Consider the following 25,842-nt stretch of genomic DNA (forward strand, 5'->3'; position numbering starts at 1 on the left):
GTCAATTAAATTAAACTATTTTTTGACAATTTGACACAACCAGTAAGCCACCCAGGTTTGATTTTATCTCAGCCTATTGGTTATTTTAGACCAGTGAGTCCGCCTACTTTACGAAAGGACATATTTTTGCACGGATCAGAACCCTATCCTTACTGCAAAGGGGCGTGACTTCAACGGGAAACAAGCACCAGAGCACTCTTCATCCAACATAAAGTCACCTTTCTTTGTATCCGCTAATCATGTTTTGCTTTGGGCGGGCTCGGCGCACAACATACCATTAGAAAAATAAATCGTGAGTGGAAGTGTTTGACATGAGGATAAAGGCAACTGTCAGTCTGAGACGGGAACAGATTCACGAAGACGGATAACTGTACAAACAAGTCAACAAAGGACGTATTTGTCAGATGTCCGAATCTGATTTTGGATATTGTCGCGGCTGTCCCATTTCCAAACGGAAACCACAGCTAGCTTATGTTCTGGACAGCAAGCACGCGCTAGCTAGTTAGCTTATTCTCTATTGTAGGACACGTTTCATCATTTAAAATACAAAACTGAATGTTGTTTCAGTCATGAGTCCGGCCGGGTGCTCACATGTGAACGCTTATAAGGTGGACAATTGGAGGCAAAACCTACGAGTCATATATCAATGCTTTGTTTGGAGCGGGAATGCTGAAACCAGGAGACGAAAGGTAAAAAGACAAGAATGCCAGAAACTGAAGCAAAAACGGAATATAACTACGCACAGACAGAGGGGCTAACGTTATGCATATAACGCCCCACACAGTTTCAAGCACACAAATGTACACCCACGTAACGTTACACTGTTTGAGTCTGGTGGTTCAATGCAGACACATTGCGCTAGCTAGCACACCACAGCTCGTTCGTTGTGAGTGTGTGTGGAAACGCAGGGCATAAAGTTACCCCATCATCATGCTACCTGGGACCATTCAAGGCACATCAATCTCATCGTAGGAGTTACATTGTATCAATCAAACGATACTAACTAGTTCGATGTTGATGCCCAGTCATTAGATCATGTGTCTAGCTGGGTAATTGACAAAACAGAGTTACCGTTATCCTAGCTAGCAAACAAAAGTATTGACTTGATCATCACTGCCATTTAATTAGCTAGCTAGATACTGTGTGTTACTGCAGGAAAATAAACACCAGCAACAATGATGACGCGAGAACCTTGCTCTCCTTCTGAGCAAAACGAATCGTGTTTAGATAACTTGTATATAGCTAGTGTAGGTTGTGGTAATTTAGCTATGTAGCTAGTTAGAGCGCTAGCTGACATCTAGCCTGGTTTTGCTGGTTGGCTAGCTAACGTTACCGAGAAAATCTACCTAACCAGCGAATCACATTTATTTTAGGGTATCATCAACTGAGCTTTGACTATAGCTAGCTATTGATTCCCTTTCTTAAAATGATAAAACAATATATTTTTTGCATGCCAACATGTGACTGATGTGTCCTTACTAGAGATTACGTTACATAATTTATTTATGTGAATGGTTGGCTGCTTTGACCAGATCCACCCATTGTCACTAGAAACACCCCACTCCTGTATTGTTCAGTGAAGCATGCTCCAATCCCTCATTCAGACCAGGAAGGCGCAAGACTCGCACACTAAATTATCTGTTCGACCATCTGCGATCATATTCCCCCCCCCATGACTTGCCAAGTAACCATAAATTAGGTTCTTGGCATTTCAATTCAGTCACTGTCTCAAAATATCCCGACCCTATAGGCTACTGATAGCAAGGATCTTTGCCAATTTGAGCAAATATTAGGCTAGCTAGCCTAAATTATCAACCTTTGTTTTTGCTTTTCTGACCTGTTTGTCCCTCAAAGCTTTCATGTTGTTATAGTGGCCTCAGCTAGTGTCCTCTACTGAATGAATGGTTTGGATTGATTGCTTTTGACTACACCGATCACAGTTCTATGTTTTTTGTTTTTCACTGGCAATCACAGCACACCTTACATGTGTCATACATGTTTTATTTCATTGTTGATGAACTAGGTGCTTCAGAATGATGTCAGATGGACAGCATTGGTGAGTTGACAAACTCCTCCTTCCTCCTTGCACTAACATTAGCAGAGGCATATCATGTGGGTACGGTAAACCAATCGCTGACATGCTTTCTCCCCTTTTTAGTCTCCCACACATGTCCATCATACTAGTGCTATGGCCATTCATAGCCCAGGACAGAGTTCAGAAAACCCTGCTGTAGATGGATAGCAGTGGAGGCTGGTGGGAGGAGCTATAGGATGGGCTCATTGTAATGGCTGGAATGGAATCAATGGAATGGTACCAAACACATGGTAACGTGTTTGACTCCGTTCCATTGATTCCATTCCAGCCATTACAATATGCCCATCCTCCTATAGCTCCTCCCACCAGCCTCCTCTGACGGAAAGGCTATCAGCTATATGGACGGTTGCATGGATAGCGCATAGTCAGGCAACACTTGATGTGTTTCTAACTGCTAAAGCTTTAGCTCAACTACTGTATTTGGTGAGACACAGTGAGTACTGTATGATGACAGACAGGCTGTCTCTAGAACAAACAGCTGTCGCCGGATGGTCGATGACCCTTTGTTTGTACAGCGCTACAGTAGTTCACTAGACCTTGCTGGTTGTTAACACACTCTGTTCAGGCTATCCCTACCTCTCCTGTCCAGGCTCTCTCCCTCCCTCCCTCCCTCCCTCCCTCTCTTGTTCAGGCTCTCCCTCTCCCCTCCCTCTCCTGTCCAGGCTCTCCCTCCCTCTCCTGTCCAGGCTCTTCCTCCCCCCTCCCTCTCCTGTCCAGGCCCTCCCTCTACTGTCCAGGCTCCCCCTCCCTCCCTCTCCTGTCCAGGCTCTCCCTCCCCCCTCCCTCTCCTGTCCAGGCTCTCCCTCCCCCCTCCCTCTCCTGTCCAGGCTCCCTCTCCCCCCTCCCTCTCCTGTCCAGGCTCTCCCTCCCCCCTCCCTCTCCTGTCCAGGCTCCCTCTCCCCCCTCCCTCTCCTGTCCAGGCTCCCTCTCCCCCCTCCCTCTCCTGTCCAGGCTCTCCCTCCCTCTCCTGTCCAGGCTCTCCCTCCCCCCTCCCTCTCCTGTCCAGGCTCCCCCTACCTCCCTCTCCTGTCCAGGCTCTCCCTCCCTCCCTCCCTCTCCTGTCCAGGCTCTCCCTCCCCCTCCCTCCTTCTCCTGTCCAGGCTCCCTCTCCCCCTCCCTCTCCTGTTCAGGCTCTCCCTCCTCCCCCCTCCCTCTCCTGTCCAGGCTCTCCCTCCCCCTCCCTCCTTCTCCTGTCCAGGCTCCCTCTCCCCCTCCCTCTCCTGTTCAGGCTCTCCCTCCTCCCCCCTCCCTCTCCTGTCCAGGCTCTCCCTCCCCTCTCCTATACAGTAGTACATCATGATTAATTTTGCTTTTTGCCCCTCAGTCTCAGAGCCCTTTCTTTTGAAATTAATTAACAGAGCGCATCTTCGGAAGCCTCACTGTGTGCACACTGCTCACAGCTAGGATCGACACTCCCAGAGGAAACCACCAGTAACCACCAACTCTGCAGCTAGCTCCCTAAAGCCCCAGGAGCAGCATGTTTAAATGGGATTGCAGCGCCTGGGTGTGTAGGGCCCCACCTGGTCCCAAATGCAACATATCTGAATCTCTGTGTGTGTTCCAACCCCAAGGGCTATGCTAAGTCGAAGCTCTCTCTATTCAAGGCAGGTAACCGGCTTTGTTAGATGTGTTTGATTGGAGACTGGATGTTTAGCAGTGGGCTCATCTCTTTACCAGGGTCCTGTTCACTAGGGCACACCCTAGCAAAACGTTTTGTAACGGAAAATGAAAAAATGCTCTTATTTTTGGACAAGTTCTGATAGTACTTCCCTGTTTCACTCTGTTTTGCGCCTACTGAACACCACAGGAGGTTGGTGACACCTGAATTGGGGAGGACGGGCTCGTGGTAATGGTTGGAGCAGAATAGGTGGAACGGTATCAAATACTTCAAACATGGTTTCCATGTGTTTGATGCCATTCCATTGGCTCCGTTCCAGTCATTATTATGAGCCTCCCCTCAACCCTGATAGGTAGGTGTGGACATTTTCATGTTGTCTCATATCCTTAACATTGAGCCCCAGTCAGGGTCTGCTGGCTTCTCTGTGGGTATGAAAGATGCTATTAGCTTTTGGCACTCACTCCCAGTCGCTACTGAGTTTGCCCAGAGCATCAATCAGGTCAACTCCGTTATTGTGTTTTTGTGTGCAGCCAGTTACAGGAATTCACGTTCATTATCGGAATGAATTCTCCTTTCTCTGCAGACCTGGGTTCAAATACTATTTGAAATCTTTCAAATACTTTGAGTGTTTGCGCTAGCCTGCCTAGAGTGCCAGATAGGTGGGGTTTAACTTGTTGGGACTATTATATTGGTCCATTAAGCCAGGCAAGCTCAATCAAGCATATCTTTTGAAATGATTTCAATCAAATAGTATTTGAACCCAGGTCTGTCGAGTACATTTTTGAAAGCTGTGCTGTTCCCCATTTCTTACCTCTTTCTACAAAGGCTGAGTATCTTCAAACCAAAGTTATATTTTATGAAGTAATTCACAGGAACTTCCTTTTACCATATGGCTAGGCCTACGTCATATTTTCAAGCTTTTTCGGCCTGGATAGTTGCCCAGTTATGTTCTATCTTCTTTGTACTTATTGTTTTGGATCCCTCAACTCTCTTTCTCTCTCTCCCAGCCCAGCTCCATCTCTTTGGTCTGCGTCCAGGTCTGTCGCCAAAGTAATGTTGCCTCCAGTGTACAGGGAGGATATTTCCTGACCAGTTTGTAGGACAGAGAGACTGATAACGTCACTCATACTGTGTGTGTCTTTAATGTGTAGGCAACATTCCACTGCCAGTCAGTCTAATGAATAATAGGGTGGCTGATATAACAAACAAAAGGTCTCTGACATTATGTCCCTGGCCTTGGAATTGTGAATAGATACCTCTGCCTTGAAAAGGTCTCTGACATTATGTCCCTGGCCTTGGAATTGTGTATAGATACCTCTGCCTTGAAACTATCACATCAGCAGATGAGGAATCACACAATTCTTAACCATCTCAGTACCTACACAAACATCCATTGCTCTCTGTCTTTGTGTAGAAGTTGAAGATGCAGTAGGCTACACTACAGTATCAGTCAGGAGACGACCCTCAGTCTGTGCAACTGAAAAATAAAGCTACATTAATGTATATTAACCTCCAGTGAGAGAATGCTCTTATAAGCACCACCTGCCTTAGTTCCCACCATATTATATTTCTTAAGCACCCCCAGAGTCACATCTCAGATCATCTGTCTTCCTAATTTATTTGACATTTCATTTCTACCTCCCCAGTTCTATGGGCTCTCTCTTATCCAAGATGGCTGTCTGTTTGGAATAGCTAGAGTAGGAGGGAATGGGTGTAGGCCTAGTTACCAGGCCTAGTTACCAGACCTAGTTACCAGGCCTAGTTGATGGCTGTCATCAGTTTCTCAATGAAAGCTCTCCATCCAAGAGCATTAAGGTAAAGTAATGCTGCTCGTTGTGGGATCGAGAAACGCAATTTTTCCTTCTCCAGCAGCTGTAACGTTATAAGGCTATGCATTCCTATAACATTTCATCAATGTTTTCCACTAATGGTTTTCGTGGCTTTACCAGCAATTGGTTATCGGTAGATTGTTTGTCCTCTCCTGTCACTCACTGTCCAGTCAGTCAGTGCCCTCAGCCTCTCTGCTCACCTAGCTTCTAACAGTGTGCTGAGCACGACGCCCCCCGAGGCTACAGCCTGAGGGGTGGTGGATTCTAAGCCGTCTTCACTGCACACAGTCATGGTCATGCATATGAATTGTGTAACCTATTTCAGTCGTTTTGCTGCTCCAGTAGGATCCATGAAGCATAGGCTACTTCCCTTGACAAAAGCTGTGCAGTGAACATTCTTTTTATAGGCCTAAATATTAGACTGGTTGGCTGACAACGTCACAAAAATGACGCACGTGCGTCAATGGGTCTGAAGGCCGTGTGATGTTATGATTCTGAGCGGTCAGATGGCAACAATGACAAGAAGCTGCATCGTGGGGATTTGCAGGTGGCTCGTTTTATCTTGTTCTTGATACCATGTCTTGTTTTGACTGATGTCACGTCTATGCTAATATGGCAAAACATTCGCTAGCTAGGTAACCAACAATTGTGCAAATGTATTTATGTTTTCGATAAACATATAGTTTAGGCCTACATGTTGTCAACAATCTATGCCAACCCCATCTGTTTTAGTGGCCATCATCATACCACCCTGCATCCCACTGCTGTCTTGCCTCTGAAGCTAAGCAGGGTTGGTCCCTGGATGGGAGACCAGATGCTGTTGGAAGTGGTGTTGGAGGGCCAATAGGAGGCACTCTTTCCTCTGGTCCCAGGGCAGTGATTGGGGACATTACCCTGTGTAGGTTGCTGTCTTTCGGATGGGACGTTAAACGGGTGTCCTGACTCTCTGTGGTCACTAAAGATCCCATGGCACTTATAGTAAGAGTAGGGGTGTTAACCCTGGTGTCCTGGCTAAATTCCCAATCTGGCCCTCATACCATCATGGCCACCTAATCATCCCCAGCTTCCAATTGGCTCATTCACCCCCCCCCCCTCCTCTTCCCTGTAACTATTCCCCAGGTCGTTGCTGTAAATGAGAATGCGTTCTCAATGAATTTACCTGGTAAAATAATGGTTAAAGAAACGGTATCTGATTTATTCAGATACCTGTATATTATATAGTGACAGATTTGTTTTATTTGATCAACCCGCCAAAGCGTACAGTTAAATAATCTCCACTTTGTCAAACGATAGCCCTAACGACAGTTGAAGGCTACTACTTATCTCCCCTATCTGTCTCGTGCCCTAGTTGTAGCTCGGGGGGCGTGTGAGTGTGTCTGTCTGGGATTAGGACTGGGACAAGCCCTTTCTTCTGTTAAGCAGCTGTCTAACACCTGTATCGAGGTATGTCTGGCTCGCCTGCTGAGCCCGACTGGGTGCTTAACACACACACTGGCTGGGATTATTGATGCAGAATGACTGGGAGATGGAGGCTGTGAAGGCAGGAGAAACGATCCTCTCCAGCTGCTCAGGTTAGGCTTGGGCAGTATACCGTATACCGGGGTATTTGGAAATAGCTCGGGATGGTTTTTCAATACTGTCAATACCGTTAACTATTTATTCGAAATTTTTATTTAATACTTTTTAAGTAGCTACATACCTGCAGTCAATACTTCAGGAGATAAAGATGGCCGTCTTCATTTTACCTGTCACATTATTTTTCATTATGAAGTTTGTTTTGTGTGTCAATGTTAGCACAGGCAGATGAAAGGAGAACCATCGCTGAGGAAAGGAATCCACTGTCTCTGCACCAGAACCTTGTTTTTCTCCTTATGGTTGTCCTTGGCCACGTTGATGCGAACACACAGTGGCTGTGTTTGCTACTTGCAGAGATGCCTAGCGGCACAGGGACATTGGGGGACGTTGTCATTCAGAGCAGGAAAGGGAACATGCATGCACTCTTGAGTGGTAGTGGCTTTGTATTCACTTGACATCTCTCTCCTCTCGCTCTCTCTCTCCCTCCTTCCTCAACATCCTCCCTGTGAGAGCTGTCATCCTCCAGCTACCACCAGCGAAAATCAATTCCCAGTCGATACATGACGGGAGCGTTCACAGAACCTCTGTCACCTGCTCTGCATACAGGCTCAATGCCTGTGTCCCAAATGGCACCCTGTTCCTTATGTTGTGCTCTGGTCAAAATGTAGCACACTATGTAGTGTATATGGTGTCATTTGGGACGACATCAATGATTCTCCCAGGTGGTGAAGGAAACACCACCGGTATAGCCTATAGTTAGATTTTTATGAATGGTGTCGTAAAACTAAAATCACATCTTATCATCAGGTGAATGTAATCATTTTTAAATGAATAGATTTAGTAGATAGTCGCATTATTTTCACCCCCACAGTTAATTAGAAGAGGAAGTGTAAACTATAGAAAGCTGTAAAAGTATCTTGGTGGCATAGAGAAAATGTTGCTGTTGTAAAGCACATTTTCTGCAATTCTACACTTTACCCTTGAGCTTAGAGAAAATTTTGCAGTTTTGAAGCTAATTTCCTGCAATTCTATGCATTTTGCCATGGCTAATGCGGTGTTCCTCTGCTCAAACATTATATTATAACAAAATCAATGGGCATGTGCCCTGAATGCCCGCTTTTTGGAATTTTCGATTCTTCCTGACTTACTAGCATTTATTTGATTGTTAATTCTCAAAGATGGTGATATTATTACTATATATATATATATATATATATATATATATATATATATATACTGAACAGTAATAAAAATGCAACATGTAAAGTGTTGGTCCCATTAGCTGAAATAAAAGATCCCAGAAATGTTCCATACCCACACAATGCTCTCAAATGTTGTGCACAAATTTGTTTACATCCCTGTTGGTGAGCATTTATCCTTTGCCAAGATAATCCATCCACCTGACAGGTGAGGTAATCAAGAAGCTGATTAAACAGAATTATCATTACACAGGTGCCCCTTGTGCTGGGCACAATAAAAGGCCACTCTAAAATGTGCAGTTTTGTCACACAACACAATGCCACAGATGTCTCAAGTTTTGAGGTAGTGTGCAATTGGCATGCTGACTGCAGGAATGTCCCCCAGAGCTGTTGCCAGAGAATTGAATGTTTATTTCTCTACTATAAGCCACATCCAATGTTTTAGAGAATTTGGCAGTACATCCAACCAGCCTCACAACAGACCACGTGTAACCACGCCAGCCCAGGACCTCCACATCTGGATTCTTCACCTGCGGGATCATCTGAGACCAGCCACCCGGACAGCTGATGAAACTGTGGGTTTGCACAACTGAAGAATTTCTGCACAAACTGTCAAAAACCGTCTCAGGGAAGCTCATCTGCGTGCTCCTCGTCCTCATCAGGGTCTTGACCTGACAGCAGTTCGGCGTCGTAACCGACTTCAGTGGGCAAATGTTCACCTTCGATGGCAGCTGGCAAACTGGAGAAGTGTGCACTTCACGGATTAATCCTGGTTTCAACTGTAGTGGGCATCGTGTGGGCGAGCGATTGTGACCATAGTGCCCCATGGTGGCGGTGGGGTTATGTTATGGGCAGACATAAGCTATGGACAACGAACACAATTGCATTTTATCGATGGCAATTTGAATGCACAGAGATACCGTGACGAGATTCTGAGGCCCATTGTCGTGCTATTCATCTGCCGCCATCACCTCATGTTTCAGCATGATAATGCACAGCCCCATGTTGCAAGGATCTGTACAGAATTACTGGAAGCTGAAAATGGCCCAGTTCTTCAATGGCCTTCATACTCACCAGACATTGAGCATGTTTGGGATGCTCTGGATCAAAAGGTACGACGGCGTGTTCCAGTTCCCGCCAATATCCAGCAACTTTGCACAGCCATTGAAGAGGAGTGGGACAACATTCCACAGGCCACAATCAACAGCCTGATCAACTTTATGCGAAGGAGATGTCGCTCTTCATGAGGCAAATGGTGGTCACACCAGATACTGACATGTTTTCTGATCCACGCCCCTACCTTTTTAAAAAGGTATCTGTGACCAACAGATGCATATCTGTATTCCCAGTTATGTGAAATCCATAGATTATTGCCTAATGAATGTATTTCAATTGAGTGATTTCCTTATGTGAACTGTAACTCAGTAAAATCTTTGAAATTGTTGCCTTTATATTTTTGTTCAGTGTAGTTCATTTTCAGTTTTTGCATGCTTTCTGGGGGGTTTTTCTCCAATGACTAATTCCCTCCATATTAAAAGGATAGTTTGAGATTTTGGCAGTGAAGCCATTTATCTACTTCACCAGAGTTGGATGAACAGGACGGCTATGGATACTTTGACCACTAGTATCCTCTTGGTAAACATAGACACTGTACCACTGTTCCCAGTCTATTAGATCCCAGTGTCATTAATATGGTGACACATAAAGAATCAGGCACACTATATGCCCCGTGGACAGAACAATTAAAGCCAGTTAAGCTATGCATAAAACATAGGCCATTAGGGGAAGAAGAGCGAGGAAAAAAACAAATAGACTGAACACTTTTGTCCTTGGCTTTGCTAATGAGCGCTAAACGACAGGCTCTGGCCTAGCGGTTAAGGCGATGGGCCAGTAACCGAAAGATCGCTGGTTCGAATATGCGAGCCGACAAGGTGAAAAATAGATTTGCCCTTGAGCAAGGCACTTAACCCACATTTTCTCCAGGGGTGTTGACCTACTATGGCTGACCCTGTAAAACAACACATTTCACTGTACCTATCAGGTGTATGTGACAATACATATTTTATTTTTTATAAGTCTACGTGGTTCTCTTCTGTCTGCTCCTCTGTTTCTATCCATCCTCTGTCTGTCTCTCTGTTTCTATCCATCCTCTGTCTGTCTCTCTGTTTCTATCCATCCTCTGTCTGTCTCTCTGTTTCTATCCATCCTCTGTCTGTCTCTCTGTTTCTATCCATCCTCTGTCTGTCTCTCTGTTTCTATCCATCCTCTGTCTGTCTCTCTGTTTCTATCCATCCTCTGTCTGTCTCTCTGTTTCTATCCATCCTCTGTCTGTCTCTCTGTTTCTATCCATCCTCTGTCTGTCTCTCTGTTTCTATCCATCCTCTGTCTGTCTCTCTGTTTCTATCCATCCTCTGTCTGTCTCTCTGTTTCTATCCATCCTCTGTCTGTCTCTCTGTTTCTATCCATCCTCTGTCTGTCTCTCTGTTTCTATCCATCCTCTGTCTGTCTCTCTGTTTCTATCCATCCTCTGTCTGTCTCTCTGTTTCTATCCATCCTCTGTCTGTCTCTGTTTCTATCCATCCTCTGTCTGTCTCTCTGTTTCTATCCATCCTCTGTCTGTCTCTCTGTTTCTATCCATCCTCTGTCTGTCTCTCTGTTTCTATCCATCCTCTGTCTGTCTCTCTGTTTCTATCCATCCTCTGTCTGTCTCTCTGTTTCTATCCATCCTCTGTCTGTCTCTCTGTTTCTATCCATCCTCTGTCTGTCTCTCTGTTTCTATCCATCCTCTGTCTGTCTCTCTGTTTCTATCCATCCTCTGTCTGTCTCTCTGTTTCTATCCATCCTCTGTCTGTCTCTCTGTTTCTATCCATCCTCTGTCTGTCTCTCTGTTTCTATCCATCCTCTGTCTGTCTCTCTGTTTCTATCCATCCTCTGTCTGTCTCTCTGTTTCTATCCATCCTCTGTCTGTCTCTCTGTTTCTATCCATCCTCTGTCTGTCTCTCTGTTTCTATCCATCCTCTGTCTGTCTCGCTGTTTCTATCCATCCTCTGTCTGTCTCTCTGTTTCTATCCATCCTCTGTCTGTCTCGCTGTTTCTATCCATCCTCTGTCTGTCTCTCTGTTTCTATCCATCCTCTGTCTGTCTCTCTGTTTCTATCCATCCTCTGTCTGTTTCTATCCATCCTCTGTCTGTTTCTATCCATCCTCTGTCTGTTTCTATCCATCCTCTGTCTGTTTCTATCCATCCTCTGTCTGTTTCTATCCATCCTCTGTCTGTTTCTATCCATCCTCTGTCTGTTTCTATCCATCCTCTGTCTGTTTCTATCCATCCTCTGTCTGTTTCTATCCATCCTCTGTCTGTTTCTATCCATCCTCTGTCTGTTTCTATCCATCCTCTGTCTGTTTCTATCCATCCTCTGTCTGTTTCTATCCATCCTCTGTCTGTCTCTCTGTTTCTATCCATCATCTGTCTGTCTCTCTGTTTCTATCCATCCTCTGTCTGTCTCTCTGTTTCTATCCATCCTCTGTCTGTCTCTCTGTTTCTATCCATCCTCTGTCTGTCTCTCTGTTTCTATCCATCCTCTGTCTGTCTCTCTGTTTCTATCCATCCTCTGTCTGTCTCTCTGTTTCTATCCATCCTCTGTCTGTCTCTCTGTTTCTATCCATCCTCTGTCTGTCCCTCTGTTTCTATCCATCCTCTGTCTGTCTCTCTCTGATTCTTCTGTGTCTCCTCTCTCATCCCTTTCTCTCACTAGCCTATTCTTTTTATTCTCTCCATCCCCCTCTTTAGGCCTATTTCTCTCTCTCCATCTTGCTCCATCCCTCTCTCGCTCCATTCTGCTCTCGCTCCATTCTGCTCTCTCTCGCCATCATCTCTCTCTTTCTCTCTTCATCTCTCTCTCTCTCTCTCCATCCTCTCTCTCTCTCTCTCTCTCTCCCTCCTTCTTTCCTTTTTTAACAGAGGTGTTTGATTCTAAAGGCTGTCAGTTAGTGGACCGTTTTGGATTGGCCCATGCCATTATGCCTTCTAGGAGAATTATACTGTGGTTGGATGGCTTTGTGCCGTACTAACTACTGTATTTCCATGTATTACTAAATTGTTCAGAGCACTTCCACTTTTAGAGTTGGCTAAAGAAGGAACTAGGTGTTATCCAGTTTCTTTCTACTTCTTTCTTCTGTAGTTCCTTACTCTTTCTTTTAACTCTCTGTGACGGTGTGTGTTTTGTTTCTAGTGTGAATGCGCATCTGTGTGTGCATGTTTGTGTGCGTATATGTGCCACAGCCCAGTGTGTGTTTGCGTGTCTGCATCAGATTTTTAAGTAATGTTTTCTCTCTTAATTGAAGTTTGTGTTCCAGAACATTGCAGCAGCTAACTGCGTCAGTCTGGAAGTAATTCCACCACTTAAACAGTTACTGGTAAAGTAAATGAATAGCGTGAAGGAGGACAACTCTGTCAACTAGCATAGCGTGGAAGCCTGCCCCTGCTTTCAGAGGTTGGCTGTCTGGCTCTTTGCTGTTCCTCACCCACCTATCTATAATTGATAGTTTATGAATGGCTAATGAAGGGAAGGAGGGGGCTGACATGGGACTGAATATTCATGAAGGTCGTGGTTAGGGCTGGGAATTGCCAGGGACCTCTCGATACGATATTATCACAATACTTAGGTGCCGATACGATATGTATTGCGATTCTCACAATTGTCACGATTCTATATGTATTGAGATTCGATATTGCGATTTGATGTTCCAAACATATTGCTCACTATGTCTGCTGCTGAGAGACAAGAGAGCATGAGAAAATGAGTTCTGATCAGTCAGGGAAATAATAACGCTGAAAACATGTTGGCTTACCATTTAAAAAGAAGATGGAGAACAAGCTATAGGATGAAAAATACCTCCGTTTTGGCGCCAGTACAGCTAGCTAACGCTACCAAGGAAATTTGTAAAAGAAAACACTAATGTAAGTATCTATATAATATTGTCTAAAATACTATTGTGATGTGTAACTTTATTGATTTGTTTTATTTCCCCATCATTGGTCATGGTTATTTATGTTGCGTGCGTTCCCATGTATCTAGATCTAAATAGACTCTGAAAACTAGGCCCATTTCAATTATATTTAGCAGGGAGGTCGTGTTCATTAGACACCAAACGGAAGAAAACGGACTGAAACGGAGGGACTCGACCAATAAGAAATGCTAATTTTTGTTTCCTGTTGCAAAATGTTATAGAATGTTTTACGTTGTGTGCCTTAATGAACATGGCCCTGTTACAAAAGTTATAGATGGGGGGGTGAGGAACCGCAAAGAATCAGGCAACCTCTGAAAATGGGTAATCCCTGTTTCGGTCTGTTTTCTCCCGTTTGGTGCCTAATGAACACAACCCAGCTATCAGCAGATGGGCGTAGAGACAGTGCAACACTGAAACATTCCACTTTAGGAATTTTCCTAAAATGTTAACCCACAGCCAATACCCTGAGATTAGTGGAAATTACAGACAGAATGATGAAAGACAAGGGGGGGGGGGTAATGACAGTGTTTCAGTCTCGGCTGCTTTCAAGAAGTCAGTGGTTCCTTTTATTTTAGGAGAAAGGGTTTCGAAAACGAGAGAAAGGCGACAGAGCCCGACTAACTGTTTTTTTTGATTCTATAAATCTTGCATGATCAGAGGAACAGTTTCCCCCCTCACGCACCCCAACCTTACTTGTCTTATGGATAAGAGCGTCTGCTAAATGACGTAAATGTAAATGAAAAAGAAAGTGAGGGAGAGAGAAAGCAGTTATGGGCTGTGGAGAACTGGGATGAGGGACCGAGTTGATGTATTTCTGTCAAGATGACACATCCATTTCCTTTCGTCTGCCATACTTTCTTCTCTCATTTGTTCCCTCTCTCCCTCTCAGATCCATCTCTGATGGGTCACCACCACATCTCACTCACTCCTCTTCCACACCACCCAGCCCAAACAGAGTCCAGGCAGATTATCTGTGTGGGTTGTTGTGAACTGACAGGCTTAGCTTCTGGCCGCTACCCAAGCCTCCCCTCCCTTCATCTCTCCCTCCCCTCCCTCCCTCTCTCTCCCCTCACACCAGACCTCCCAGACCCAGCCACCCTCCCCTCCTAGGCGAAGAGCTGTCTGATGGGGCATAGCTTTCTGTCAGCATGGCTGCGGCTTGCTGGCTGCTCTATCCAGCCCAAACAAAGGGACTACTAAGGCCTCCCATCCTCACACAGACCAAGGATCCCCTCCTCTAGGTCCCTCTAACCATCCTCACCCAGCCTCTCCTCCAGGCTTGTCTTTATCCTGTTCTAGATATGTACTGTCCTGTAGCCTGACATTCTACTGCTTCTAGCTGTATTGTGCTGTCCTTTCAGATCCGTGTGCAGGCCTACACCTTGCTCCATAAATGTACTCTGTGTGAGTGTGTGTGTGTGTTTCTCTATCGCCTCTGGGCTTGTGTATCTATCACCTCTGTGCTTTATAGGCGAGGGCATCACTGGTCAAGTAGATAAGACACTGTGCACACACACTAGACCCAGCAGCAGCTGGTTGTAACCCTAAATGCCAATCTCCTGTCCTGTGAACCTTATCCATGCATCTTTCATGAGGTAGCAGGGGCCCCTCTGTTGATGCTCTACTGAAGCTACGTTTAACACCGTCCAATTAAACAGACTAAGACCCTGCCCATCCCTTTCTCTCTCACTTCTTCTGTGTGTGTAAAGGACTTGGAGTAGTGTGGTGTGTGTAAAGGACTTGGAGTAGTGTGGTGTGTGTGAAGGACTTGGAGTAGTCTGTGTGAAGGACTTGGAGTAGTGTGTGTGTGTGTGAACAACTTGGAGTAGTGTGTGTGTGAAGGACTTGGAGTAGTGTGGTGTGTGTGAAGGACTTGGAGTAGTGTGGTGTGTGTGTGAAGGACTTGGAGTAGTGTGGTGTGTGTGTGTGTCGAGGCCTCTCCGTCTGGCCCATGTTCTCTCTCTCTCATTCTCGCTCTCTCTGCCGACCAGAGTCTTGAATCTGCCCACCAGATCACAAAGCATCCTGGGATATTCCCCAGCCAATTGGCTGGCTCTGAGCCAGCCAGCGTCTCTATCTGGCTAATGACCTGTCAATCACTGGGTGGGGACAGGCCCAAAAACCAGGCCTCCTCTCCCATCCATCACTTTTACTGTGGACACTATTACTCCCCATTGTTCCATCACAGGACACACACACAGGCAGGCAGCCTTTTGTTGGAAGGTTGTGACGATTAGTTCCTGGTTTCATTAACTTTATTGCTTTAAAAGCATTTTGGTGTCATCATATGTCATTCCTCTGATCTACTGATCTATGGATGGTAGATTATTATAGATTTACTCAGAGACCTCCTCTGGGTTTCTGGCCTTCTGATTGGTGCCTTGGGGATTCTACCGAGGAGGTTCTGTTCTCTGATTGGCTTGGTGATTCTAATCCGAGGGACCACTCTCACACTCTGCTGCTGGGCATCTGTTGGCTCTGAGGCATGACAGATGACCATGCATCCCTGCCTTTGTTCGTCTAGGCAGGGCCATTCACCATCTGTAGTACACACACACACACACACACACACACACATACACACACACACAGGGTTGATGTGCCCGCTGTGCTAGCTCGTAAAGAGTCAGGAATAGCCAGGGGCAAGCCCATCAAAACAGACCAGAGCCCAAACCTACATTTATCACATTTGTGTGTGTGTGTGGGGGGGACCTTCCAGTGCTTTGTGTACACTCAGAGAAAAACAAGGCTGCACTAATAACAACCAACAACCATGATTAGAGACTGAGAGAGGCTAGATTGTGCAGAGAGCAGGGGCAGTAGTAGACAGACAGTAGAGGTGCGTGTAGTGTGGAGAGGCTAGTTAGCTAGACCATGGTAGACCTAATCTGTGTGTTAGCTTGTTACGCCTATGTGTGCATGATCTAGGCCTATTCTAGTGAGTGTGAGTTTCTGTGCGCTTCGGTGAGGGTGTGTGAGTGAATGGATGTGTACCGGTAGTATGTGTCTCTGAGTAATGATCAGTGGTGCTGGCTGCCTCTCTCTGAGGCTTTGCCCTCTGATCTATGATCTGGGCTCTCTACACCACTGATCTGGTTCATAGAGAGCACAACATGATGTCAATCCTCTTAATGAGATGACAGCTCTCTAAGGCAGAGTTACACGAGTGTGTGAAGCGCATGTCTCCCCGAGAGTGTAACACACACACAAGTATTCAGACCCCTTGGATTTCTTCACATTTGATTGTGTTACAGAGTGGGTTGAAAATGGATTTATACCACAGCGTTGTTGAATACTCGTTTCTGATTGGCTAGAAGGGCATTCTAGAATGGACATTAAAACCAGATAACGGGACAGTTGGAAAAGATGTCGGCACATTGCATGATGCAATATGCGCCTACACATGCAGACCGTACTTGCTACAGGTCCAACGAAGAAAGAACTTTGCTAGCTAGCTAGCATTGATTTATTTTTGCAGAGACATATTTTTTTGGGGGAGCATCTGATGACCTAACGTGGTGAGTGATAAACATGAATTTCTCCTGTCCCCACCTCCGCTTAAGCTGGCAAATCCTACCACATGTTTCTAGTTTGACCAGCTGTTTTCAGCAACTGATATTTTTGAATTTGGTTGTCATTTTGGCAGGTTGGCTAGCAACAAACTATTTAGCTAGCTTCTAGCCTAGTGTTTGATATGCAATGCAATCTCCTCGTAATTAACAGTCAGTGTTGACGAGTGTCCTGATAAGGCAAACTTTTCTAGCTATGCCAGGCAATATCGGGAATTATCAGCTTATTGTTATGGATGTATCCAAGTGAATGTCAATAGAAAACAGCTACTTTGCTGTTATTCTGACTGCAGAGGTTGTGACTGTGTAGCCGTAGTTAGTTGGTTAGCTAGCAGCAAGCAAGGGATAAGAACGTTAACTGAGCATGGCAACAAAACATACAGAACGAAGGACTGAGTAGTGTCTCTAGCAACCAAAAGATGGGAAAGTATGAATTTGCATATAAAAATGAAAATATTTACTTCTTTATTTTCTACCGGTACATGTGTGCTTTCATATTGTTTTCTTTGGCAACTGTGGTATAAGCAGGATAAACGCCTCCGTTTTGTACGTTACCTTGGAAGAAATGAACTCCGCAAAGGGACTCGGCTCCACCTCGTTCCGCTGCGTCGTCCATTATTTCCAAGGTAATGTACAGAACTTCAGCGTTTATCCCTTAATTGTCATTTTTTGTAAACAATCTTCACAAAATACTCTGTCAAAATGGAAGCTTACTTATTTATTTAATTTTTTCAAGATTCATACAAATGAAAGAAATTAAATATACCGTATTGGTCCGAATATAAGACGGCCTTTTTTCCCCTCGAAATAGGTCCAAAAAAGTCGGGTCGTCTTATATTCGGGGTCTAGTATTCAGAGCGCAGTTTCTCTTCTTCGGCGCTCCCTTTAAATGTCAATACACATTCGCGGGCACAGATGGCGCCAAAAATTCGTTCCGGACGGAGGGAAGAGGCGTCCTTAACAACCAGCCCGTTACCGGTGTTTAAAGATGGAAAGACAGGCTGACCATTTAGAGACAAGTGGCTCAAAAGTGGGCCAGGTCAATAAACAACAGCGGAGGAGCTATGATGCCAATTTCAAAATAATGGTTGTCAATAAGGCAGAGTCATCTAACAACTGCCAAGCTGCCAAGACATTCGGGGTCACTGAGTGTAATGTAAGAAGATGGCGAGCAGAAAAACAACGTCTAAAAGATGCTAACAGTCAGCGAAAATCCTTCCGTGGTCCTCAAAGTGGTCGTTTCATTGAGGTTGACCGGAGGGTTTTTGAATATGTCAGGGAAAAAAGAAGTGAGGGAATGCCCATTACCAGAGCTGTCATCCAGGTTAAGGCCCTGGAAATCGCCAGAGAGCTCAACATCACTGGATTTAAAGCCAGCCTCGGCTGGTGTCGTAGGATGATGCGGCGTAATGGACTGTCACTTAGACGGAGAACGAGTTTGGCCCAACGCCTGCCGTCAGACTTCGGAGAGAAGCTGCTTTCGTTTCAGCGCTTTGTTATCAACCTGAGGAAGAAGCACTCCTACCCGCTGGATCAGATCGGCAATGCTGATCAGACACCCGTTTATTTCGACATGCCAACATCGGTGACTGTCAATAGAAAGGGAGAAAAGTCTGTGTTGGTGAAATCAACGGGCAACGAGAAGAGCCGCGTCACTGTCATGTTGACATGTCTCGCTGGTGGCAGCAAACTCCCCCCGTATGTCATTCTTAAGCGTAAGACTGTGCCAAAGGACCCAATGCCAGCTGGCATTATTGTGCGCGCCCAGGAGAAGGGCTGGATGGAGTCGGGGCTTGTAGTGGACTGGCTAAAGGTTGTGTGGGGCGCACGCTACGGGGGACTGAGGAAGAGGAGGAACATGCTCGTTCTGGATGCGTTCCGCGGACATCTGACTGAGCCCGTGAAAAGTCAGGTGCGAGCAATGAACGGGGATCTTGTGATCATACCAGGGGGAATGACAAGCCAGCTACAGGTGTTGGACGTAGTTGTGAACAAGCCTTTCAAGGATAACCTGCGAAAAAAATACACAGAGTGGCTCCTGTCTGGCAACCACGCACTCACACCGACCGGGAAAATACAGAAGCCGTCAGTCCGTCTACTGTGTGAATGGATCCTGCATGCATGGGATGCTATTCCCTCACAGAGCATCATCGATGGCTTTAAAAAATGTTGCATCTCAAATGCATTGGACGGCAGCGAGGACGACGTGCTTTGGGAGGAGCCGGTGGAAGCGGAGCAGCTGGGGAGCGATGACAGCGAGAGCGAACACAGCGGGGCAGAGGACGTGTGTGAGGGATAGAGAGACATCGGAGGAGAAGTTTGGCGAATTTTTGTTAAGTTTAGTTAAATGTGTGGCCTGTATTTTCTCTGTTATTTAAAAATGTTGCTTTATTATTGCTTGATATTAATTTTGAATCATACTGTACATAGTTTGCCTTTGTGTTTAATTCACTGTGTTTTTAATATTGTTATTTTAAAATAAAATGAAGTTCTTTGTTCGGCAAATCTAGTCTGCAAATCTGTTTTTCTAAATGTTTGTGTTGAAAAACGGGGGGTCGTCTTATAATCAGGGTCGTCTTATATTCGGACCAATACGGTAGTTGTTGCGTAAATATTCGGCTCCCTGAGTCTATACATGTTGGAAACAACTTTAGTGTTTAGCGTTAGACCCCTGGATTGTGCAATATTTGCCTATTATTATTTTCATAATAATTGTTCAAGCTCTGTCAAGATGTTGGGGATCATGGCTAGACAGCAATGTTCAAGTCTTGCCATTAGTATTTCAAGCAGATTTAAGTCAACTTTAACTTCGCCACTTAGGAACGTTCCCTGTCTTCTTGGTAATCAACTCCAGTGTAAATTTGGCCTTGTTGTAGGTTATCGTCCTGCTGAAAGGCGAATTCTCTGCCAGTGTCTGGTGTAAAGCAGACTGAAGCAGGTTTTCCTTTAGGATTTTGCTTGTGCTTAGCCCTAACCCGCTTTCATTTTATCATGAAAAACTCCCCAGTATTTGCTGCTGTCAAGCAAATCCATACCATGATGCAGCCACCACCATGCTTGAAAATAAGGAAGCAGTTACTCAGTGACGTGTTGGATTTGCCCCAAACAGTTAGGCCAAAAAGTGTATTCATTTGCCATGTTTTTTTTGCAGTATTACTGTAGTGCCTTGTTGCATACAAGATGCATGTTTTGTAATAATTGTATTTTGTTCTTTTCACTCTCATTTAGGTCATTATTGTGGAGTCACTCCAATGTTGTTGATCGATCCTCAGTTTTCTCCCATCCCAGCCGTTGAACACTAGCCAGCTATCTGAACTTGTAGTAATCATGGTCAAATTACCGATAGGGGGCCCCCATTTGATTGTGTTAGTCACTGTCACTCAGATATCATATTAAAAACGGCAAACATTGCTCTCCACCCTATGGCAAAATATGTAGAATTGCCGGAAATAAGCTGTTAAACTGCCACTGTGCCCCCCCATGATTTCTGATTTTTTTGTGGCACCCACTCCCATCAAAGTTACCCATCCCTGAACTAGACCATGCTAAAAGAGCTATTCAATGTCTGATTTAGTGTTACCCATCTACCAATCACTGCCCTTCTTTATGAGGCTTTCCAAAAGATCCCTGGTCGTTGTAGTTGAATCTGTGCTTGAAATTCAATACTTGACTGAGGGACCTTACAGATAATATATGCATGGGGGACAGTGGACGGGTTAGTCATTTAAAAATAATTATTTTACAGAGTGAGCCCATGTTACTTTTTGTGATTTGTTAAGCCAAATTCTATTCCTGAACTAATTTAGGCTTGCATAAACAAAACGGCTGAATACTTATGCAACGACTATATTTTAGTTATTTAATTTTTTATTAATCTTAACAAATAATTAATAATTTTTCTTCCACTTTGACATAAGAGTATTGTTGACAAAAAATGACAAATCCATTTTAATCCCACTTTGTAACACAATGAAATGTGAAGAAATACAAGGGGTCTGAATACTGAATATACACCCTTCATCACACACATCACATGTCTGAACAGCAGCACAACGTCACCAAACACCATTTGATCATGGTAGCATCAAAGCAGCTCGTCTCCATAAGCAGCTCTGCAATGTGATGATGATGCTGCTGCTTAGAGAGAACATGCTGCATAGTGCGCACTCACTATTCTGTTTCATGTCTCTCCTGCTTCCACAGGATGAGGTTGGCTGGAAGGTGTCTCTACATGGGGCCTGGTAAAGGCAGCGAGGTGTGTGCGTGGCAGGTTCAGACAGCAGAGGAACTGGACGTAGTAGGGGTGTAGTACAGTGGAATGGTAGAGGGGTAGAGAGATGGTTAGTCTATGCTTCTCTGTCTCGTCCTGCTCAGTGAGACTGGGGCCGGCAGGCTAGGCGTTAGTCAGTCAAGGGGAAACTAGAGAGAGAGAGGGAGGGGGGGAGGGGGGACGTCATCTGACACAGCCCTGGCTTGCACCCTCAGGGGGTCAGTCAGAACAGCACTGGCGCATCAGCATCCACGCCCTCCTCTCCTCCCTCAACCTCCCCACTATTAAATATAGAAACGCAGAGGAGAGGAGAGGACAAGCCTGTGTGTGAGAGTTAATGTCTGTAAGGGTGTGCGTGTCAGTGTGTCTATTTATGATCGTGTGTGTGTGTGTGTGCGCACACGCCTGCGTGTGTGTCCGTCTCCAGCAGAGCGGCTTATTGCATGTGAAACGGTGTGTGGTGAGTCACTGCTCTCATGGTCTGTTCCCTAGCTGTGGAGGACCTGCCTCTCTCCCAACCCTCCTCTCCCCCTGCCCCGCCTGTCTCCCCCTGCCCCGCCTGTCTCCCCCTGCCCCGCCTGTCTCCCCCTGCCCCGCCTGTCTCTCCCTGCCCCGCCTGTCTCCCCCTGCCCCGCCTGTCTGCCCCGCCTGTCTCCCCCTGCCCCGCCTGTCTTCGCCTTCCCCGCCTGTCTCCCCCTGCCCCGCCTGTCTCCCCCTACCCCGCCTGTCTCCCCCTGCCCCGCCTGTCTGCCCCGCCTGTCTCCCCGTACCCCGCCTGTCTCCCCCTGCCCCGCCTGTCTGCCCCGCCTGTCTCCCCCTGCCCCGCCTGTCTGCCTCTCTCCCTCTCTCTCTCTCCCTGCCCCTCCCTTTCCCTGGGCCTGAAACCGATGGAGAGATGCAGTGAGAGAGACACTCCCTCTGCTAGTAACTGTAAAACTCTGGATTCCAGTCATATCAGCCAGCGGCCTGATCTATAGCTGATCTAATAGGACATTAAAAGCCTCAGGAAGGGGGAGGGAGAGTTACTGCTGACACTGAGGAATAGTATAGGGTCTGACTGGCAGGCTGCATGGGAACCAGAGAGGGTGAAACAGTGGGGGGGGGGGGAGTGGATTTTTCTACCCAGGGAAGAGGGCTCGAGGGTTGGGGTGCAGGGGGGTGCGGTTGCAGCGTTGACAGGGGTAGCTGTGTTTTGACTGGAGCTCTGGTGCAATGCAGAAGGTTAGGAGGGGTGCTGGAAGGAATCAACAGCAGCATCTCTCTTGAAGAGCTGAGGGGGGAGGGGCTGGAGCAGAGAGTTAATGATAATGAGGTGTTGGCGTGACTGTCTTTAGAGCACTAGCCTGCCTTGCCTGTCTACTGATGATCACAATCACACTTCATGGCTCTCACTCTCTTTCTCCTCTTTTTCTCTATCTGCTTCTCTTTCTGCTTCTGTCTCTCAATCTTTCTCTCTGCTTCTTTTAGGCCTGTATTTTTCTGCTTCTCTCTGTCTCTCTCTCGTTCATATCAGCCTACATCTAACGTCTGCCTTTCAGCCTCTCTCTACTCTCCATCATCTCTTGCACATGTCATTGAGTGTGGTGGTACTGGCTGTATAGTGTCTAGCCCAGGGCTCTCCAACCCTGTTCCTGGAGAGCTACCGTCCTGCAGGTTTTAACTCCAACCCTGTTCCTGGAGAGCTACCGTCCTGTAGGTTTTAACTCCAACCGTGTTCCTGGAGAGCTACCGTCCTGCAGGTTTTAACTCCAACCCTGTTCCTGGAGAGCTACCGTCCTGTAGGTTTTAACTCCAACCCTGTTCCTGGAGAGCTACTATCCTGTAGGTTTTAACTCCAACCCTGTTCCTGGAGAGCTACCGTCCTGTAGGTTTTAACTCCAACCCTGTTCCTGGAGAGCTACCGTCCTGCAGGTTTTTACTCCAACCCTGTTCCTGGAGAGCTACCGTCCTGCAGGTTTTAACTCCAACCCTGTCCCTGGAGAGCTACCGTCCTGCAGGTTTTAACTCCAACCCTGTTCCTGGAGAGCTACCGTCCTGTAGGTTTTCACTCCAACCCTAATCTAGCATACCTGATTCCAATAATTATCTGGTTGATAAACTGAATCAGGTTAATTACAACTGGGGTTGGAGTGAGAACCTACAGGAGGGTAGCTCTCCAGGTACAGGGTTGGAGTAAAAACCTACAGGAGGGTAGCTCTCCGGGAACAGGGTTGGAGTAAAAACCCTACAGGAGGGTAGTTCTCCAGGTACAGGGTTGGAGTAAAAACATACAGGAGGGTAGCTCTCCAGGAACAGGGTTGGAGAGCCCTAGCTAGCCTGTCTGTGTTATCAGGCCCCAGTCTGAATGTGATTCTCCTGCGCCTGTCAGTCACTATTAGACCCCGCCCCTCTCCATTAGATCCCATTCATCCCAGTGTGATAAGCCCCGCACACGCCAGACCGAATGAGAACAGAGCTTACTGTATGTGGCCCTGAATGTCCAGCTTACTGCTCCGTCATCACAATCCTCCCCGGGCTTCTAAGGCCATGCAGCGACATAGACTGTGTGTGTGCCCTATTTCAGTGATATGATGATATAACTGCTCTCTTATCACCCCCATGGCAGTCATACCATTGTAGGTGGACAATAGCCTAGTCTTCTCTCACAGTGTGTCTGGTCCTTCTATGATGAGGTGTTTGTAGTGGCTGCAGCCTGCCGGCAGCATTACTCTGGGCTCTGTGGAGATGACATGGGAGGGAAATCGGATAGCTGTCAGTGAGTGCATCTCTTCTCCAGACACTCCCCCTGCTGGCCAGAACTGCAAGGTGCAGCTCTTTCACCATGCTGTCATATGGCACCCGGTGATCTGCCCGTCACTGTAGCAAGTGTTTCCCAAATATATGTTTTCTTACTTGTGAGGGAGAAAAGCCTTAGGAAGCAACATCCAGTGACTCAAACACCACAACATTCAAGCAAAACCAACAAAGGCTTCAATTTGTTTGAGGTGGGGAGCCATAGCTAGACTGCTAAATGACTAAGTTATAGCAGGGGAAAAAAGCAGCCTCCTCAATGCCACATTGGTGGACAGATAGAAAGCCAGTAAATGCGTAAACATTACACTGTGGCCTGTCTCTGAGTCATGAGTGTTTCTCACAGTGACTGTTCCCTCTCCTAACCAGTCACACTGTTTCATAGTGATATAATGTGGAGGAAGTGAAACTGAGACCAGGCTGGATCTTTTATGACCCCTTTACAATGGTTCTCCATGCTGTCGTAATGGTGTCGGGTTGTTTCATTGTGTTGCTGTTCGTCAGGTGACTGTAGCCTACCTTTTGTGTGGAGGTGTTCTTTGCTGTAGGCCTAATACCTTGGCTAGGTCGTGTGTATCAATGAGCGTCATGTCCTGGTTACTTTAGGTGGTTACTGTGTTCTCACTCCCCAGCACTATTTTCTTACTCAGATTTCTAGAAACATGGTTGAAATGGATACTAAGCTGTGGCTTAGTCTTTTGTTTTGCTCCTGCTCTATTCCACCTTTATTTCCTCTCCCTCTCTTCCTCTGCCCAGCGGGTGACTTAGTGACAAGCCTGTGTCCTGATGGCTTTGAATAGACCTCTTTCTCTCTCACATCTCCTTTCTAGCACTCCATCTTTGACTCTCCTCTCTCTCCCTCATCTCACCTCTGTCCATCTTTCTTCTCTCTCTCTCTCTCTCTCTCTCTCTCTCTCTCCTCTCTCTCTCTCTCTCTCTCTCTCTCTCTCTCTCTCTCTCTCTCCTGTATTCATTCCATGTCTCACTCCAGTTCGTCATCACTACAGTACAGAGCTCCTCCATATGGTTGCTCTGTCAGTCCCATCAGCTTCAGGCAGGGCTATGGGACTGTCTTCGGTCGTCAGAGCAGCATCAGGGCTAAGGGACTGTCTTCGGTCGTCAGAGCAGCATCAGGGCTAAGGGACTGTCTTCGGTCGTCAGAGCATTATCAGGGCTAAGGGACTGTCTTCGGTCGTGTGTCTCTCTGTCCTCAGTTGCTCCCTTTCTCTCCCATTTTCTCTCTCTGCTGCCAGAGAAAACTCCAGAATATTTCTTCATACAGCACATCTCTACTCTCTGTACTCCTGAGCTCCAACACACGTTAACACATCTTCTCTTCTCCATCTTTCTTTCTCTCTCTATCTCTCTGTTCCCCTTTCTGTTTCCATCTCTCTGTCTGGCTGGCTGGCTGTCTGTATGTCGCTCGCTTGCGCTCTTGCTGTCTCTCTTTCTCACCCCCCCCCCCCCCCTCCCCTCACCACGTCTCTCTCCTCTCGCTGTGGCCTCAGGCCCTGCAGAGCTCAGTGTGGCAGCTCCACTAAAGACAAGGCATTCTAATGGTTCTGTAAATCCCTCGATCATCTCTAGCATCACACTCACACACTCCAGCCGCTGTCAGTGTGTCAAAGATGCTTCCTCCCACCATGCATGAATCCAATCAGGAGCATGGTGTACTGCGTGGAGAAGCAGAATGTGTGCTCTATATATCGGACCACATGGGGTTTCTCAAAGGACCCAACCATCACTACTCTGTCTGCCTTCATCTTAGGGCTGTTACAGTGACTGTATTACCACCACACCGGCGGTCACGAGTCATGACCGCAGTCAAATTCCACATGAAGGTTTAGTCTTGGTAACTAGGCTTTTCCAAAACTGCGCTCTGATGCCG

The 25,842-nt window shown here is 46.3% G+C and overlaps 1 protein-coding gene across 1 annotated transcript in view; it reads left to right on the forward strand.

The window, feature by feature from the left end:
• Positions 1-266: 266 nt before the first annotated feature.
• LOC311106114 (ubiquitin carboxyl-terminal hydrolase 22-like) overlaps positions 267-25,842 on the forward strand; it is a 55,703-nt gene continuing 30,127 nt past the window's right edge. Inside the window, exon 1 of the mRNA XM_084148430.1 lies at positions 267-689. Coding sequence (XP_084004556.1) covers positions 570-689 — 120 coding nt within the window. The 5' untranslated portion in view covers positions 267-569. The remainder of the gene's footprint in view (positions 690-25,842) is intronic.

Source organism: Coregonus lavaretus (genome assembly GCF_964263955.1).
Source record: "Coregonus lavaretus genome assembly, chromosome: 2".
Classification (NCBI taxonomy): Eukaryota; Metazoa; Chordata; class Actinopteri; order Salmoniformes; family Salmonidae; genus Coregonus; species Coregonus lavaretus.